This window comes from Panthera uncia (assembly GCF_023721935.1).
Source record: "Panthera uncia isolate 11264 chromosome B2 unlocalized genomic scaffold, Puncia_PCG_1.0 HiC_scaffold_25, whole genome shotgun sequence".
In the NCBI taxonomy this organism is placed as follows: domain Eukaryota; kingdom Metazoa; phylum Chordata; class Mammalia; order Carnivora; family Felidae; genus Panthera; species Panthera uncia.
Genome location: NW_026057581.1, coordinates 23,940,037 through 23,957,566, shown reverse-complemented (window position 1 = coordinate 23,957,566; position 17,530 = coordinate 23,940,037). Strand labels below are relative to the sequence as shown.

At 38.7% G+C, this 17,530-nt stretch overlaps 1 protein-coding gene across 5 annotated transcripts in view; it reads left to right on the top strand.

The window, feature by feature from the left end:
• The window catches only part of RIPK1 (receptor interacting serine/threonine kinase 1), a 75,560-nt gene that overhangs the window by 49,024 nt on the left and 9,006 nt on the right, over positions 1–17,530 (top strand). For all 5 annotated transcript variants that reach the window (XM_049611285.1, XM_049611286.1, XM_049611284.1 and 2 more), the window contains exons 2-6: positions 197–417; positions 1,466–1,622; positions 4,951–5,088; positions 6,441–6,672; positions 8,706–8,855. In XM_049611285.1, coding sequence (XP_049467242.1) covers positions 266–417; positions 1,466–1,622; positions 4,951–5,088; positions 6,441–6,672; positions 8,706–8,855 — 829 coding nt within the window. In that variant the 5' untranslated portion in view covers positions 197–265. The remainder of the gene's footprint in view (positions 1–196; positions 418–1,465; positions 1,623–4,950; positions 5,089–6,440; positions 6,673–8,705; positions 8,856–17,530) is intronic.

The window sequence follows — 17,530 nt, the reverse complement described above, 5'->3', positions numbered from 1 at the left end:
TTTACAAAAAGATAACCTATAATATAAAGACTTTGTCATCACTCATCATTTTTTGTTCCAATAATTGGTCAATAAAGCAATCTTTTAAAGTAAAAAAATGTGATTTTCTGTGATTCCACCGAACATATGGTAGAATTTCATATGTTTTTTGAATAATGATTTTGTGCACTAAGATGTCTTTTTGTCTTTCTTACAGGGCACATCTCCGAAGGGGGAAAAAGTGGTGCATTTTTGGACATTCTGAGGATTCACAAGGAAACCAGACATGTCCTTGGATGACATTAAGATGAAATCTAGTGACTTTTTGGAGAAGGAGCATCTTGACAGCGGGGGCTTTGGAAAGGTGTCTTTGTGTTTACACAGATCCCATGGACTCGTAATCCTGAAAAAGGTGTACACAGGCCCCAAGCGTACTGAGTGAGTTGGGATCAGAGGTGGGTGGGCCAAATTACAGGCTGGCCATGGGAAGAGTTACCGTGGAGGAGCAGGGCAAGGCAGTGGATATGCCATGGCCCAGGCTTTAGAATGAGACAGACAGACTGTGGCATATCAGCGTGTGGGCTTTATGTCAGATAACCCTGAAAGCTGGTTATTATTATTCTCCCTGTGCTGCTGATGAGGATTCTGAGGCTGGTTAGCAAAAAGCTTGCAGTAATAAATGATGAAAGACAAAGAGAAGGAAATAAAGAAGGGGAAGGAGATTAAGGGTAATGAGGGAGGCAACGAGAAGAAAATGGGGAGGGGTCCTTGAGATAGACTTAAATACTTGCTTCACCATTTTGGTAAGGACCAGCCCTAAGTCTGGGGGTGGGGGAAGTAGCCTATTAATTAGAAGTTCCAGAAGCCCTCTCTTTAAAGCAACTGGTGGACTTGTTTTACCTCCCTTTGTTCCTGCCAGAGTGGTTACCAAGAGAGGCTGCCTTATTTTTTTTAATGTTTATTTTTGAGAGAGAGAGAGAGACAGAACGTGAGTGGGGGGGAGACAGAAAGAGAGATGGAGACACAGAATCCGAAGCAGGTTCCAGGCTCTGAGCTATCAGCACGGAGCCTGACGCGGGGCTCTCATGAACCATGAGATCATGACCTGAGCCCAAGTCAGACGCTTAACTGAGCCACCCAGGCACCCCAAGAGAGGCTGCATTTTTAATTATCCTGTCCAACGCAGCCCTTTTCTCAGGCTGCTTCTCCTTGCTGCTCTTCATTTCCTCTGCATTCATTCGTTATTGACCTACTGCCTCTTGAGCACTCACTGCCTGTAACTGGGAAGGAGGAATATGAAGATGAGCAGGAAACGCCTCTGCCTCTGGAAGCTTGTAGCCTGGACCCAGAAGGGATCAGTACATGCACAAGTACCAACACAAGCCTATGTGATATGATGCATTGGAGCCATATGCTGTGTTTCTTGGGGGAACAAGGACAAGGGCACTAACTGTGCCCATCTTAACAGCACCTTTCTCTCCTGCAGGTACAATGAGTCCCTCCTTGAGGAGGGCAGGATGATGCACAGGCTGAGACATAATCGGGTGGTGAAGCTCCTGGGTGTCATCTTAGAAGAAGGAAACTACTCCCTGGTGATGGAGTACATGGAAAAGGGCAACCTGATGCACGTTCTGAAAGCGGAGGTAAAGAGGGCTTTGCTGTGCACCGTACAGGCACAGCGGCTCGGGGGCTGCCTGTCTGTGATGGTTATTGCCACTGTGTTCTTTTGTAGCTTGTTGGTGTCAAATAACCCTTGTGTGAGTGGCTAGATACTTTGGATTTTCTGAAGTCAGTCCCCTTGTTAAAACATCCTGGACTTTCCCTGCCCCAGAAGGTGGTCTTGCCTTCCCGTCAATCCTTGCAGACAGCTGTCTGTACCCCTCACCTGGGGAGGTCCCCCCCACCCATGTCTTAGTCTTATAGTAGGCTTTTGTCAGCCACCTGAGCATCCACTGTTCAGGGACAAGCACTGTCTTCATGATGTGAAGTATATGCCTAATAGGTAACAGTAAACACTGACTGATTGGTTAAAGGATGTACACTCTCAATAACTGTGTGTGGAGATGGGATATTGATGATTGCCCTTTGATACCATTTAAGAAACTTACAGGCTAAATATAGAACACTAGAGGCAACAACACTGGATAAGTAAGACTTAAAATAGGAAAATAAAAATTGATTTATGAAAACCAAATCACGTTGATAAAACATTTTGTAGAGTTTATCTGTTAAAAAATTTTTTTTAATGTTTATTTATTTTTGAGAGAGAGAGACACAGAGCACTAGCAGGGGAGGGGCAGAGAGAGAGGCAGACACAGAATCCGAAGCAGGCTTCATCCACACTGTCAGCACAGAGCCCGACATGGGACTCAAACCCACAAGCCATGAGATCATGACCTGAGTCCAAATCCTGTGCTTAACCAACTGAGCCATCCAGGTACCCCATAGAGTTTATTTTTCTAAAGGTATTTCATTTTGTTTTGTTTTTGTTTGTTTTGAGAGAGAGCTCAGGGGAGAAGGGCAGTGGAAGAGGGAGGGAGGAAGGGAGGGGGGGAGAGAGAGAGAGAGAGAGAGAGAGAGAGAGAGAGAGAGAATCCCAAGCAGTCTTCACGCTGAACTTGATCTCACGACCATCAGATCATGACCTGAGGCGAAAACAAGAGTCAGACACTTAACCGACTGAGCCACCCAGGTGCCCTGAGTTTATCTACCTAGTAAGAGCAAGGTCTTGTGCTAGTTAATCAAGAAGCAATAGCAAATATGACACACATAAAAGGGACAGATAAGGAAGTGAACAGTATGGTGCAATTGTGTTTTGATAGACATCCTCCTAGTGTGCTGTGGGAACACAAAGGAGCAGCAGTCACTTTAGTGTGTGATAAATAGGAAGGGATTCCAGGAGGATGCTTGGGCCAAAGCCCGAATGACAAGCAGATAATTAGGGAATAAGGGTTCCAGGCAGAGACAATGGCATGTGCAAAGGAATGAGAGTATGCCATATCTGGGAAACTTACAAGTAACTGGATTTGGCCAAAGCGTAGATTGCATGAGACAGTGGTGGGATGTGGCTTTCTTTAGGGCAGATGTTCCCCCTTTTCCTGTCTTCTCCCCCCGACCCTACATCTGCCCAAAATTATGTCTGTTCTTCAATTCTTTTAAGTCCCAGACATCTCTCACAGATACCTGTGGGAAGGGGTAAGAGAGGTTCACCTATACACATTGTGTTGTAATTTGATCAGATTGCTCTTCTCCCCAAAACTGGGTAAGATCAGCTGCTGCATGAAGTAAATAGTCATTTTGATTGGGAGGTAAATCTTTTGGGACAAGGGGGCATTCTCCCGGATCAGGCAAAGATAAGGTAGACTAGTTTGGGCTCCAGAGGGAACTCAAGAGGACATGAGGGAGAAAATCAGGAGGGGGAATGAGAAGGTCTTTCCTTTCCTTGCTCAGAACTTTTTCCTAAGTCCAAAGGTATATCAAGGAAGAAAGGAAAATCTCTGGCTATTTTTTGTATGCTGGTGATCAGGTGACTAATTCATCTCCATTGTGGGTTTTAAATATGATTTGGGGGGTTGACTTGGGAATCTAACTTCCATCATTTAAATTTTTTTCCTGTTTACCAACAACCAACATATATCTAAATTTTTAGGAATCAGCCTAAACAGCCTTGTTTGTAAACTAGAGACGGTGCACATATACACGTACACACACATAGAAACAGTTTGCGTTTTTCATTGTTAAGCAAAACTAATGTTTAGCTGCCATAATAGAAATTGGAGTTGTCTGTATTAATGTTGATATTTATACAACTAGAATACAGTCGTAAGTAAGAGTGACTTGAGAATTTACAAAGATCTAAAATAGATGATACCAAATCACCAAATAGATACTAAACCCACTTCAGCATTGTTTTAACATCATGTTATCCCATAGATTAGTCTTTACATATTTGTAATAAGTGTGAGCATGTTCTCTTATATTCTTTTTTTCTCAATGTTCATCTACACATTTCTGTGACACTGTTCACCTATTTAATATATAGTAGCACATAGTAATGTACTATAGAAAAATACTTGTTTTTTGTTTATTTATTTATCCATCATTCAACAAACATTCCAGGCACCATGCCAGATAGTCAGGATGCATTCTAGAATGATGATGATGATGGTGGTGGTGGTGGTGATGTTTTGCTCTCAAGGAGCTTAATTTTACAGCATTTTAGTATATTGCCATATTGGCATGAATGTTTTATTTTTACATGACAGAGCACAACATTAGTACCCTTAGCACCTGGGATGAGATCTTTCTTTAAAAGGGGACTTCTTTTAAAATGACAGCAGTGCTGAACAGCATAATAGAAGGAATCCTGGTAACTGCAGATGGTCCCCAACTTATGATAGTTGGACTTACCAATTTTTTGACTTTATGACAGTCAGAGCAATAGGCATTCATTGGAAATGATACTTTGAATTTTGAATTTGGATCTTTTCCTGGGCTAGTGACGCACAGTACCAGCCTGTCTTATGATGGTGGGCAGTGGCCATGAGCCGCACCTCCCAGTCAGCTATGTGATCACAAGTAAACAGCTGATATGCTCACAACCATTTGGTTAGTCACACAGCGATTCTGTTTCTCACTTGCCATTTCGTATTCAGTCAGTTACATGAGATGTTCAATGTTTTATTATAAGATGGGCTTTGTGTTCAAGATTTTGCCCAACGAGGGCTAATATAAGTGTTCTGAGCATTTTTAAGATAGGCTAGGCTAAGCTATGATGTTCACTAGGTTAGTTTAAACACATTCAATTTAATGATATTTTTAACTTATGATGGGTTTGGGATGTAACCCCATTATATGTCAAGGAAGATCTGTCTGTTCTAAGGTTCAGACCCCAGTACTCTTGAATAAAACAGTCGGTTTGGCCTGTTTGATTACCTTTCCATTTCATAGACTTAACTATCACTGTTTTAGATCAGTATCCCCCTTTCTGTAAAAGGAAGGATAATTATGGAAACCATTGAAGGAATGTGCTACTTACATGGAGAAGGAGTAATACACAAGGACCTAAAGCCTGAAAATATCCTCGTTGATGATGACTTTCACATTAAGGTAAATCATAATCTAAAGGTTTCTAGAAGATTGGGGTGATTTTAGTTTTAGTTCTCCACTATAGATCCATTTTTTCACATGGTAGACCTTAAAGGAAGACCTCACTCAGCTTATAACTGGTGGTGGTGGTGCTGGAAGGTTCTGCCAAGGATTGAAAAGAAAGATACAGACTTGATGGAGTCCATATTATTTATTTATTATTTATTTATTTACTGACTTTAATCTATATTTTGTATCAGTTTGTTTGTTTTTTTAAATTCTAACTTTTTCCATTGTAGTAAAGGGAACAAAGGGAAAGGATTTTCCTTTTGTTCACTCAAGAGCAAGATTTAACTAGATGGAACATCACGTCTAATTGGCTTTGGCAACAGGAATCCAAGTGCGAGAATCTGAAAGGGGAAGCAGCTTTTGGGGGAGAACTCAGGAACTGCTTATGCAGGCATCCTTCTACTACAAGATTGTGCTTCTAACACTTCCTTCTAATCTTGGACAGATTTTTAATCCTACGACTTTAAAGGAAGGTTCCTTCTTTACAATAATAACTTACCTCTAATGTATCTCTTATGTTAGAATCTCTGGATTTTAGACAATCCCGTGCTGGAATTCATACCTATATGCTTGGATTCCTAGAGGCAAAAGTAAAACTGTCACCTTTGATTTCTTCTTAACCGTGTGGTTCTGTAATTTTATCCGGCCATCTCCCTCTTCGTTCTGTGTCTGACCTTTGTATTTTTCTCTTTGCTTTCTTGTCTGTTTTTCTCCTCCTTCCCATCCTGTCATCTCTTAGGTTCAGGCTACCAGCTCAAAACAAGTAACACTACCATCCTTTTCCTCAGTGTCTTTGGAATCCTTAGACTCTCGCATCCATGGGCTTTGGAACACCGTTGGGGAAAATTGAAGGTGCAGTACCTACTCACCATCTGCTCTACAAATCTGCTGGGAAGAAAATACCTTGTATTCCTAGCCCCAGAAGTCGTTGAAAAAAATATGCAGAGTAAATGAGGAATTAGAATAAACATGTTTTACTGTAGTTCATGTCAGAAATGACTTCTGCTTTTCCTCTTTCCTCCCCCTCCCCCAACCCTACTAGCAAATTCCCTGGGTTTATTGCATAAGAATTGAGATACCAGAATTTCACATGAACATTTCTTAGGGGAGATTTTCTTAGATGGCTGAAGAGACACAAAATTTCTGTGAGTCTGTTCAGAAGTAGCTGTTTTAAACCTATCTAGTGTAACCACTTCAGGAAATTCACTATACCTTGCATCTATTAGATAAGCCCCAGAGTTAAAGACAAGTCTGATTTGCTTATAGCTTTCACAGAACACTCCCATTGGCTTGATCTCTTGCAGATAGCTGATCTTGGTGTGGCTTCCTTTAAGACGTGGAGTAAACTGACTAAAGAAGAAAATAATGAGCAGAGAAAAATGAATAATAGCGCCCCCGAGAAAAATGGTGGAACCCTCTGCTACATGGCCCCTGAGCATCTGAATGACATCAACGCAAAACCCTCAGAGAAGTCAGATGTATACAGCTTTGGCATAGTACTTTGGGCAATATTTGCGAATAAGGAGCCATATGAAAGTAAGATGTTTATAGAGGAGTAAAATCTGTGTGTTAATCAAAACTGCTGAGTGAAATAGTGGCCTTCAATGACATCAGTTAAGATTTATAACGTCTTTTTACCTACTAGACCATAAGCTATACCAGGGCTGGGATGGTATCTGATTGAGTCAGTGCTATTTCCCCAGTCTCTACACACACAGTGCCTGGAACACAGTTGGTGTTCAGTACATTTGTGGTGAATGAATGATTAATCTCAGTTTAGGAATCAGGGATCACAGGAAAAATAGGAGCCTTGATGATGTATCTGAGCTTGGAAGGTATTGTAGAATTCCAGGATTTTTCCTGGACAGGAAAGCTTGCTTGCTTCTGCTTAGGAGACATATGCCTCATACTTTCATTCATTCGCTTGCTCCTTCACTCAAGAATTACTTCTTTTCGGGGCACCTGGGTGGCCCAGTTGGTTAAGCTTCTAACTCTGGAGATTCTACATCTCAGGTCATGATCTCATGATTCGTGAGATCCAGCCCTGTGTTGGGGCTCTGTGCTGTTAGGGATCCCTGATTGGGATTCTCTCTGTCCCTTCTCTCTCTGCCCCTCCCCTGTGTACACTCACACTCTAAATAAATAAATAGACAAACAAGCAAATAGATAAGAATTATATCTTTTCAGTACTTACTATGGGCACTTTAATTGGAATTAAGAATAAAAAGATGAGAAAGACATTCATGCAGGAGAAGATACAGTACTCATTCCTCAGTTTGTTAAGTGCCTAAATTACTGGACATTTCCTGGTCCCCTTTTCTTGGGTGATTATTGGCTCCTCTGGTTTAATGATCACCACTTTGCCAAGGCCTCTCAAATCTCTTATCTAGAGCCCTGGCCTGGATATCCACTTATCTGTTGTATCTATTACACATACCAGAGGAACCCCAAAGCAACATGCCCTCAAACAGATTCATCTACATGTTCTCTGTGTAGTCCACTTGGCTCTGCTCTTCTCATGTTCAGAAAATGGCATCACCCTCTCTCCTCCCACCCCCTGTACCCTACCTAGTTGTTGGGCCAGAAGCATTTCACGTCTAAGTCTTAGCTTTGCCTCTTGTCTCCCACATGCAATCCCACATTTAAACCTATGAACTCAAGATTATATGTGATTCAGGCTACATCTTGAATCCATCCACTTCTCTCTATCCCCACCAGACTCTATGTAGTTCAGACCCTCCGTATTTCTGCTGATGGCTGCTCATGCCATTCCCCATTCACACTTCAGCCACGCTGGTTGTCCTAAAAGGCAAGTATGACCATCTCACTCATATTTTTGAAATCTTTCCAAGGCTCACTGGGCCTTCAGGATAAAGTTCAAATTCTTCAGTATGAATACAAAGCCCTCTCTGATTTAGCTTTTCCATCTTTCTCTAGCCTCATTCCTTACCTGTCTTTCTTTAGTCATTTTGCCCAGTTATGGTGAGCTACTCATAATTCCTGGGCTACATTATGATTTGGGGGACTTCCAGTCTATTCATATCCTGCTTCCCTAGCCCAGAATCCTCCTCTCTGAGTCCTCCTTCCTGATTCTTTACATGGATAAATCCCACTTATGTTTCTAGACTCAGCAAATCCTTCTCTGACCCTCTAGTCATGGTTGTGTTAGCAGAAACCTTTGTGCTTACTTTTTAAATAGCAATTATCACTCTATATTTTATGTTACTCTCAATAAACTGAGCTCCTTACAGGTAAGAGCCGTACCTTATTTGTCTTTATAGTAAAATCTGAAGTATGCCATTGGTTTTAGTCACATATTCTATTTGTTTTACCAGGAGACCTCTTTGGTGTGAATTCTGTCTTTCATCTCCAGAGGTTAAGATGTTGTTTGATCATCTGGGCGGTGGACCATGTCAGAGGGTCATTCTGCCCCTAAGGAATGAGACAGCCCTACTGAAAACACAACCCAGGCAGAGAGACATCCAGCCTTGTCCAAACCCTGTGATCTTCCTGCCTAAGACATTTAGGACCTGAGAAAAAGTCAACTTAAATCCCTCTTTGCTTTATAGATGCTATCTGTGAGCAGCAGTTGATAATCTGCATTAAATCTGGGAACAGACCAAATGTGGAAGACATCATTGAGTACTGCCCAGAGGAGATTATCAGCATCATGAAGCAATGCTGGGAGGCAGATCCAGAAGTTCGGCCAACATTTGCTGGTAAGAGCAGCTTTTATGGCTATATACATTGCCTACGAGGCCATTTTCTTAGTAAGACGTTATCAAAAAGTTGCTCTAAGTTTTTAAAAAACTGAGCTCTACTTGTGATTTCAGATTGCTTTTCTAGATTTCAAACATTTTGTTCAATTAAAAAGGCCTCTCAAAAAGCATGAAGGCATATAAGGCCCTCATTTCTTTTTTTTTCATAGAACTTTTTAAAAAATTATGTTAAAATATACATAACACATAATTTACCATTTCAACCTTCTCTAAGTGTACAGTTCAGTGGCATTAAGTACACTCACAGTGTTGTGCAGCCATCACCACCGTCCATCTCCAAAACTTTTTTGTCTTCCCAAACCAAAGCTCTGTACCCATTACATACCAACTCCCCATTCCCCTTCCCCCAGCCCTTGGCAACCAACCATTCTCACTTTCCATCTCTAGGAATTTGACCTCTCTGGGTATCTCATATAAGTGGAATCATACAGTATCTTTTTGTACGTGGCTTCTTTCAGCATAATGTCTTTAAGGTGTCTCCATGTTGTAGCACATGTCAGAATCTCCTTCCTTTTTCTTGCTGAATGGTATGTATATACCACATTTTATTTATCCATTCATCTGTTGGTGGATACCTGGGTTGCTTCCACTGGCCTTCTTATTTCGTAGCTTCTTTTCTTTCTTCTCCCTCCCCTTGTGTAGCTGACATATTTGAAGATGTATGTTGTCATTTTGATTGGGCCTGTAGTGGAGGGAGAGGGCAAGGGATATGGATGTTTGCCACATCTTGTACCTCCTCTCATACCCCTAGGTTACCTAGGATCTTGCTAAGATCCTAGAGGCAGAGGAAAAATGGAAATCAGAGGAAAGAAAATCAGGTGAGGACAAAATAAATAGTAGGAAGTCACTTAGGAGCCTACAAAGCATTTTACTTTCATATTTCTGCTATGAGGAAACAGAATTAAAGTCTCATCTACCACTACTACCAAGGATTAGAGTGGTACTTTAATTTACTTGCTTGTTTTCTTATTCTCTTAGTCAGCCTGAATTTTCTCCTGGCTTGGTCTCTTCTCTTCTTCCATGCCTTTTTCTTTTTTTTTTTTAATTAAATTTCTTGAGGCAGCTCATTCTTTTAAGCATCCGACTCTTGACTTCAGCTCAGGTCGTGATCTCACGGTTTATGGGTTTGAGCCCTGCATTGGTCTCTGCATTGACAGTGTGGAGCCTGCTTGGGATTCTCCCCCTCCCTCTCTGCCTCCCCACCCTTAAAATAATTGAATAAACTTTAAAAAATGAAAAATAAATTATATTTCTTGTTTTGAGATAATTATAGATTTATGTGTGGTTGTAAGAAAAAGACAGAGGGGAGTCTGGCTTTCTCAGTTGGTAGAGTGTGCGACTCTTGATCTCGGGGTTGTAAGTTCAAGCCCCAGGTTGGGTGTAGAGATTACTTAAAAATCTCTTCTTTTTTTAATGTTTATTTTTTAGAGAGAGAGAGAAAAAAAAAAAATCACACAAGCGGGGGAGGGGCAGAGAGAGGGGAACAGAGGATCTGAAATGGGCTCTGGTTTTGACAGGAATGAACCTGATGTGGGGCTTGAACTCATGAACTGAACCATGAGATCATGATATGAGCTGAAGTCAGATGCTCAACCTACTGAGCCACCCAGGTACCCCTACTTAACAATCTTAAAAAAAAAAAAAAAAAGGAACAACACAGAAACATCCCTTATACCTTTTACCTAGTTTACCCCAATGATAGCATCTGGCCAAACTATATATAGTATAGTATCACAACTAGGATACTGACATTGATACGGTCAGATATGGAACATCTCCATCACCATAAGGGTCCCTTATGTTGCCTTCTTATAGCCAACCCTACTCTCTCCCCAGCCCCACCCCTCTCCTTCACATTCTGGTGATCATGAATCTGTTCTCTATCATTTTGGTCATTTCACAAATATTACATGGATAGAATCATAAACTACTTTTTGGGATCCCTTTGGATTGGCTTTTTGCCACTCACCATAATTCCCTAGAGATTTATCCAAGTGGTTGCTTGAATCAATGATTTGTTCCTTTTTGTTGCTGAGTAGCATTCCATGGTGTGGATGTACAACAGTTTATTTATTCACTCCTCAAAGGAAATCTGGTTTGCTCCTAGTTTTTGGCTGTTATAACTAACAGTGCTGTAAATATTCATTGTTACATGTTTTTGTGTGGATATATGTCTTTATTTCTCTGGAATAATACCCAGGAATGAGATAGCTAGGTTGTATGGTAGTTTCATGATTGCTTTTTTGTGGGTTCTCTAATGGCTTAGGACATTGAATATTTTTTTTATGTGCTTTGGTGCTTTATGTCTTTTGCCCATTTTCTCACTTGATTGCTTTGTTTTTTACTGTTGAATTTTGAGTGCTCTTTATATATTATATATAGTATTTCTTCATTGGATACGTGGTTTGCAAATATTTTCTTCCAACGTATAAGGGTTTCTTTATCCTCTTAGCAGCATCTTTCATAGAGTAAAAGTTTTTGAAGTCTAGTTTATTGATTTTTCCTTTTTATGGATTGTACTTTGATGTCAAGCCTAAGAACACTGTCAGTGTTAGATCTCAAAGATTTTCTCATGTGTTTTGTTCCAAAATTCTTACAGTTTTACATTTAATTCTGTGTTAAGTATATTTTTTTTCTATATATTTTTTTTCTAATTGTCCAGGAAAATTTTTAATTGCTAACCAAAGAACAGTAGCACAGAACTAAATATTTGGTTGTCCTTCTTGGCAGTTTTCAGTTTATATTTTATTGGAAAAATACCACATCCGTTTTGAATTAATTTTTGTATAAGGTACATGGCTTAGTTTGAAGTTCATTTTTTGCTTATGAATATCCACTTGTTCAGGCACCATTTGTTTGAAAGTCTATCTTTCCTCCATTGAATGGCTTTTTCCTCTTTGGCAGAAATCAGTTGGGATGTTTGTATGGGTATATTTCTGGGTTCTGTATTCTGGTGTATCTCTATTCCATGCATCTCCCCTCTGTCAGTACCCACAGTCTTAATATAGTGATATAAGTCTTAAAATTTAGTAGAATTAAATAAATTCTTTATTTAAAAAATTCTTTCAGCTCCTCTAGTTCCTTTGTCTTTCCATATAAAATTTAGAAAAATCTTGTCTGTACCTACCAAAAAAAAAAATCTTACTAGAATTTTGATAGAAATTGTGTTAAATCAGTATATCCATTTGGGGAGAACTGAGGTCTTTACTATATCAAGCCTTCAAATCCACAAACACAATATGTCTCTTTATTTATTTATATCTTCTTTGATTTATTTTATCAGGGTTGTATAGTTTTCAGCATGCGAGTTCTATATATTTCTCTTTTTTGACAAATTATAAATAGTTTGTATTTTATTTAAAAAAAATTTTTTTTTTTTAACATTTATTTATTTTTGAGACAGAGACAGAGCATGAACGGGGGAGGGGCAGAGAGAGAGGGAGACACAGAATCGGAAGCAGGCTCCAGGCTCTGAGCCATCAGCTCAGAGCCCGACGTGGGGCTCAAACTCACGGACCGCGAGATCATGACCTGACTTGAAGTTGGACACTCAACCAACTGAGCCACCCAGGCGCCCCTAAATAGTTTGTATTTTAAATTTAGGTGTCCATTTGCTCATTGCTAGAATATAGAAATATAGTTGATTTTTTTTTTTTTTTGTATGTTAATCTTGTATCTTATGACTCTGTTGAACTCACTTATTAATTCCAGGAGTTTTTTAGAGATCTTTTTTTAGATTTTCATGTCATCTCCAAATAGGGACAGTTTTATTTCTTCCTTTCTGATCTATATGACTTTTATCTCCTTTTCTTACTTTATCATATTGTCTAGAATTTCTAGCATTATCTTAAATAAGAGCAGTGAAATCAGATATCCTCATCTTTTCTCAGTATTTGGGGAAAGCATTTGGACTTTCACTATGAAGTATGATGTTAGTTATGGGTATTTAGTAGATACTCTTTATCAGTTGAGGAAGTTTACCATATTTGTTCTTATTTTTCTGAGAATTTATCATGAATGGGTTTTGAATTTTGTCAACTGCTTTTTCTGCATTGATTGATATGGTCATTATTTCGCTTCTTTAAACTGTTAGGATGGGGAATTAACACTGATTTTTGAGTACCAAACCAGCCTTGCATCTCAGGAATAAAACCTATTCAGTAGTGGTGTATGATTCTTTTTATTTATTGCTAAATTCCATTTGCTAGTATTTTTTAAGACTTTTGCATGTATATTCATGAGGATATCGGTCTATACCTTTCTGGTTTTTATATTGTCTTTTTTTTTTTTTAATTTTTAAAATCTATTTATTTTGAGAAAGAAAGCACAAGTGGAGGAGGGCAGAAAGAAGGGGAGACAGAATCCCAAGCAAGCTCCACACCATCAGCACAGAGCCCAGTATGGGTCTTGAACTCATGAACTATGAGATCATGACCTGAGCTGAGATCAAGAGTCAGATGCTTAACTGACTATGCTACCCAGGTGCCCCCCTTTGTCTGGTTTTGCTATCAGGGTCAATATTGGCTTCATAAAATAAATTGACAAGTTTTTCCTCCTATTTTCTGGAAGAGAATGGATGTAATTGATGTCAATTCTTTAAAAGTTTGATAGAATTCTCCCATGAAACCATCTGGGCCTGGAAATTTCTTTTTTGGGAGTTAAAAAAATTTTTTTTAATGTTTATTCCTTTTTTGAGAGAGAGAAAGAGAAAGAGAGTCTGCATGTGCGTGTGTGGGGGAGGGACAGAGAGAGAGAGGGAGACACAGAATCTGAAGCAGGCTCCAGGCTCTGAGCTGTCAGCACAGAGCCCGATGTGGGACTCGAACACATGAACCATGAGATCATGGCCTGAGCCGAAGTGGATGCCCAACTGACTGAGCCACCCAGGCACCCCTCTTTTTTGAGAGTTTAAAATTGTGAAGTTAATTTCTTTAGTAGTATAGGAGCTATCCAGATCTGTTTTACATCAGAGTAGTATGTTTTATATCAGAGTAGTATACCAAGTAGCTTGGTAGTTCTAGTTGTGATAGTCTGTATTTTTTGAGGAAATTATATATTTCATTTAAGCTGTCAAATTTATATATGTAAAGTTGTTTGTAGTATCCCTTATTAGTATTTAGATATCTGCAGTGTTTGTAGTGATATGCCCTGTTTCATTCCTGGTACTAGTTATTTATGTCTTCTGTTTTCCTTTGTCAGTCTTCCTAGAGGTTTATCAATTTATTGATCTTTTCAAACAACCAGCTTTGTGTTTCATTGATTTTCTCTATTGTTTTTATGTTTTCTAACAGACCCCTGTTCCTTATCATTTATTTCTCCTACTTTTTGTTTGTTTTGTTCTTCTTTTTCTAGGTTCTTGAGATGGGAAGTTAAATTATTGATTTGGATTTGAGACCTTTTCTTTTTTCTAATATGTATGTAATGCCATAAATTTCCTTCTCGGCACTGCTATAGTTATGTCCCCACAAGTTTTGATAAGTTCTTTTTTACTTTCATTTATTTAATTGCATTTAAAATTTTTCAAGACTTTCTCTTTGACCTATGCATTATTTAGAAGTATGTTGTTGGGGAGCCTGGATGGCTCAGTTGGTTAAGCGTCCAACTTTGGCTGAGGTCATGATCTCATGGTTTGTGCGTTCGAGCCCCACATTGGGCTCTGTGCTGACAGCTCAGAGCCTGGAGTCTGCTTCAGATCCTGTGTCTCCTTCTCTCTCTACCCCTCCCCTGCTCACACTGTCTGTCTCTCACTCAAAAATAAATAAAGATTTAAAAAAAAAAAAAAAGAAGTATATTGTTTAGTTTCCAAGAGTTTGGAGATTGTCCTGTTATCTTTCAGTTATTGATCTTCGGCTTGATTTCATTGTAGTCAGAGAACACATTCTGTGTGTTTCAACCTTTAAAATTTATTGAGGCTTATTTTATGTCCAGGATATGGTGTATCTTGGTATATGTTCTGTGGACACTTGAAAGAAATGGGTTATTCTGCTGTTGTTGGGTAGGGTATTCTGTAGATCTCAATTAGATCCTGTTGATAATGTTGAGTTCTTTTATACCTTGGCTGATGTTTTTTCTAGTACTTTAAATCGTTGAGAGAAATGTTCAAATCTCCAACTAGAATTGTGAATTTGTCTATTTCTGCTTTTCGTTTTATCATCTTTTGCTTTATAGATTTCACATCTCTGTTGTTTGGCACATGTATATTTAGGATCGCTGTGTCTTGATGGATTGATCCTTTATCATTATATAAATGTCCCTTTTTGTCTCCAGTAGTCATCTGTGCTCTGATGTCTACTTTTTTGGATATTAATATAGCCACCCTTCTTTCCTTTTATTAATGTTAACATGATACATCTTTCTCCATCTTTTTACTTTCAACTACCTATAATCAATTATATGTGAAGTGAGTTTTTTGTGACAGCATATACTTGGGTCATTTCTTTATTCTGCCAATGTCTGTCTTTTGATTGGTGTTTTTAGACCATATATATTTAATGTAATTATTGTTATGTTAGAGCTCATGTTTGCCATTTTGTCTTGTTTTCTGTTCTTTCTGTTTTTCATTTCTCTGTTTTCTTTTTGCTGCGTTCCTGTGCATTCTTAAACATTTTTAGAATCCCATTTGAATTTACTGACAATATTTTTGAGCATAGTTTTCCTAATGGATACTCTAGGTGTTATACCATCTGTACATAATTTATTGCAGTCTACTAATGTTATTTTACAAGTTTAAATGAAGTATAAACACTTTACTTCCTTTACTTCTCTTTACTTTCCTCTGTATATAATTGCCTTAAATATTTCCTCTACATACATTTATAATACTTTGACATTGTTACAGTTCTTCTTCAACTGTCAATCATAGTCTAGAAGATTCAAAAGGAGAAGGAAAGCCTATTGTATTTAGCCATATTTTTTATCACTGTGTTGTGGGGTATTTTTTGTAATACTAGTTCTGACACCAAATGAGTCACAACTGGGTAGTCTAGAATTCAATTAAATTCTGACAGTGACTACCTGGAGTTATTGTCAGATTCCACAGGTTTAAGGGCTTAGTCCTGCTGTAAGATTGTCCCCACTTTATATACCAGATGCAGATAGGGTGCCCAGGCTACCCACATTTCTGCCCCATCAAATACAAATCTGAAGGTCCTCATACTACCTCCTGAGGTTCGGTAATTCACTAGAACAACTCATAAAACTCAGGAAACATTTTGCTTACATTTACTGGGTTATAATAAAGGATACAACTCAGGAACAGCCAAGGGAAGAGATTTCATTAAGCAAGTTATTGGTGGTGGGAGTGGTGTGCCATGAAGCTCTCATGCCCTCTTTGGGCATGCCACTTTCCCAAAAATGTACCCACTCAATGTATTCACTAACCTGGAAGCTCTCCAGACCTTGTTGTTAACAGGTTTTCATGGAGGCTTAATTAGGCATTATTGATTAAATCATAAATTATTTCATTAGGAGGCTTAATTAGGCATTATTGATTAAATCATTGGTGGGCTCAATCTCCAGTCTCTGTCCGCTCACTGTAGGTCAGGGAGCTGTAATGAAAGCTCCAAGCCTGTAGTAATAGCTAGGTCTTTCTGGTGACCAGCTCCCATCCTGAAGCTATCTATCTTCTCCTCCCCATGCCTCCAGCCTGAAGCCATCTCATTAACATACAATTCTTACTGCCTAGAATATCTTAAGGATTTGAGGAAGTTCCCTGCCATGAACCGGCTGAAACTGGGAAAAAGAACACCTATTTATTTTTTAGTTATACCATATGTGTTCTTTCTTCCTGATATACCAAGTATCTTTTTTTTTTTTTTTTTTTTTTTTAATCATTTCCTTCTTGTTTAGGAAGTTTCTTTAGCCATTCTTTTAGAGTGTGTCTGCTAGGGACAAATTACTGTAGTTTTTCTTCATTTGAGAATGTCTTGATCTTCCCTTCATTTCTGAAGGATATTTTTGCTGGGTGTGGGATTCTAGGTGGACAATTCTTCTCTTTCAGGACCTAATAAATACTGTGCCACTTCTTCTGGCCTCTATGGTTTCAGTTAAGAAATCCTTTTTTTCTTTCTTTTCTTTTTTTTTTTTTTAACTTACAGGTAAGGTATTTTCTCTGACTGCTTTCATGATTTTTTCTTTATCTTTCAGAGGTTTAATTATTATTCGTTTTGGTATGAATTTCTCTGGGTTTATTCTGTTTGAGTTTTGTTTTGATTTTTGAATCTGTTAGGTCATGTGTCCCTTGCCAAATTGGAGAGGCTTTCAGCCATTATCTCTTAGAGTACTTTTTTCAGCCATGCTCTCTTTTTCCTTTCTTTCTGAGATTCTGTTAATAGAAATACTAGAACTTTTGTTAGAGTTCCACTTGTCACTGAGGTTTTGTACACTTTTTTCTCAGTTTATTTTCTCCCTCTTGATCCGATTAGTATATTTCTATCATTCTGGTCTTTCAGTTCACTGACTTTCCTGTGTCCCTTTTATTCTGCTGTTGAATTTATCCATTTTGGTTTATTACATTTTTCAGTTCAAAAATTTCATTGAAATTTATTTTATATCTTCTCTTTCTTTGTTGAAGCTGTTTTTTCATTTGTTTTAAGCTTGTTTGTAATTGCTTATTG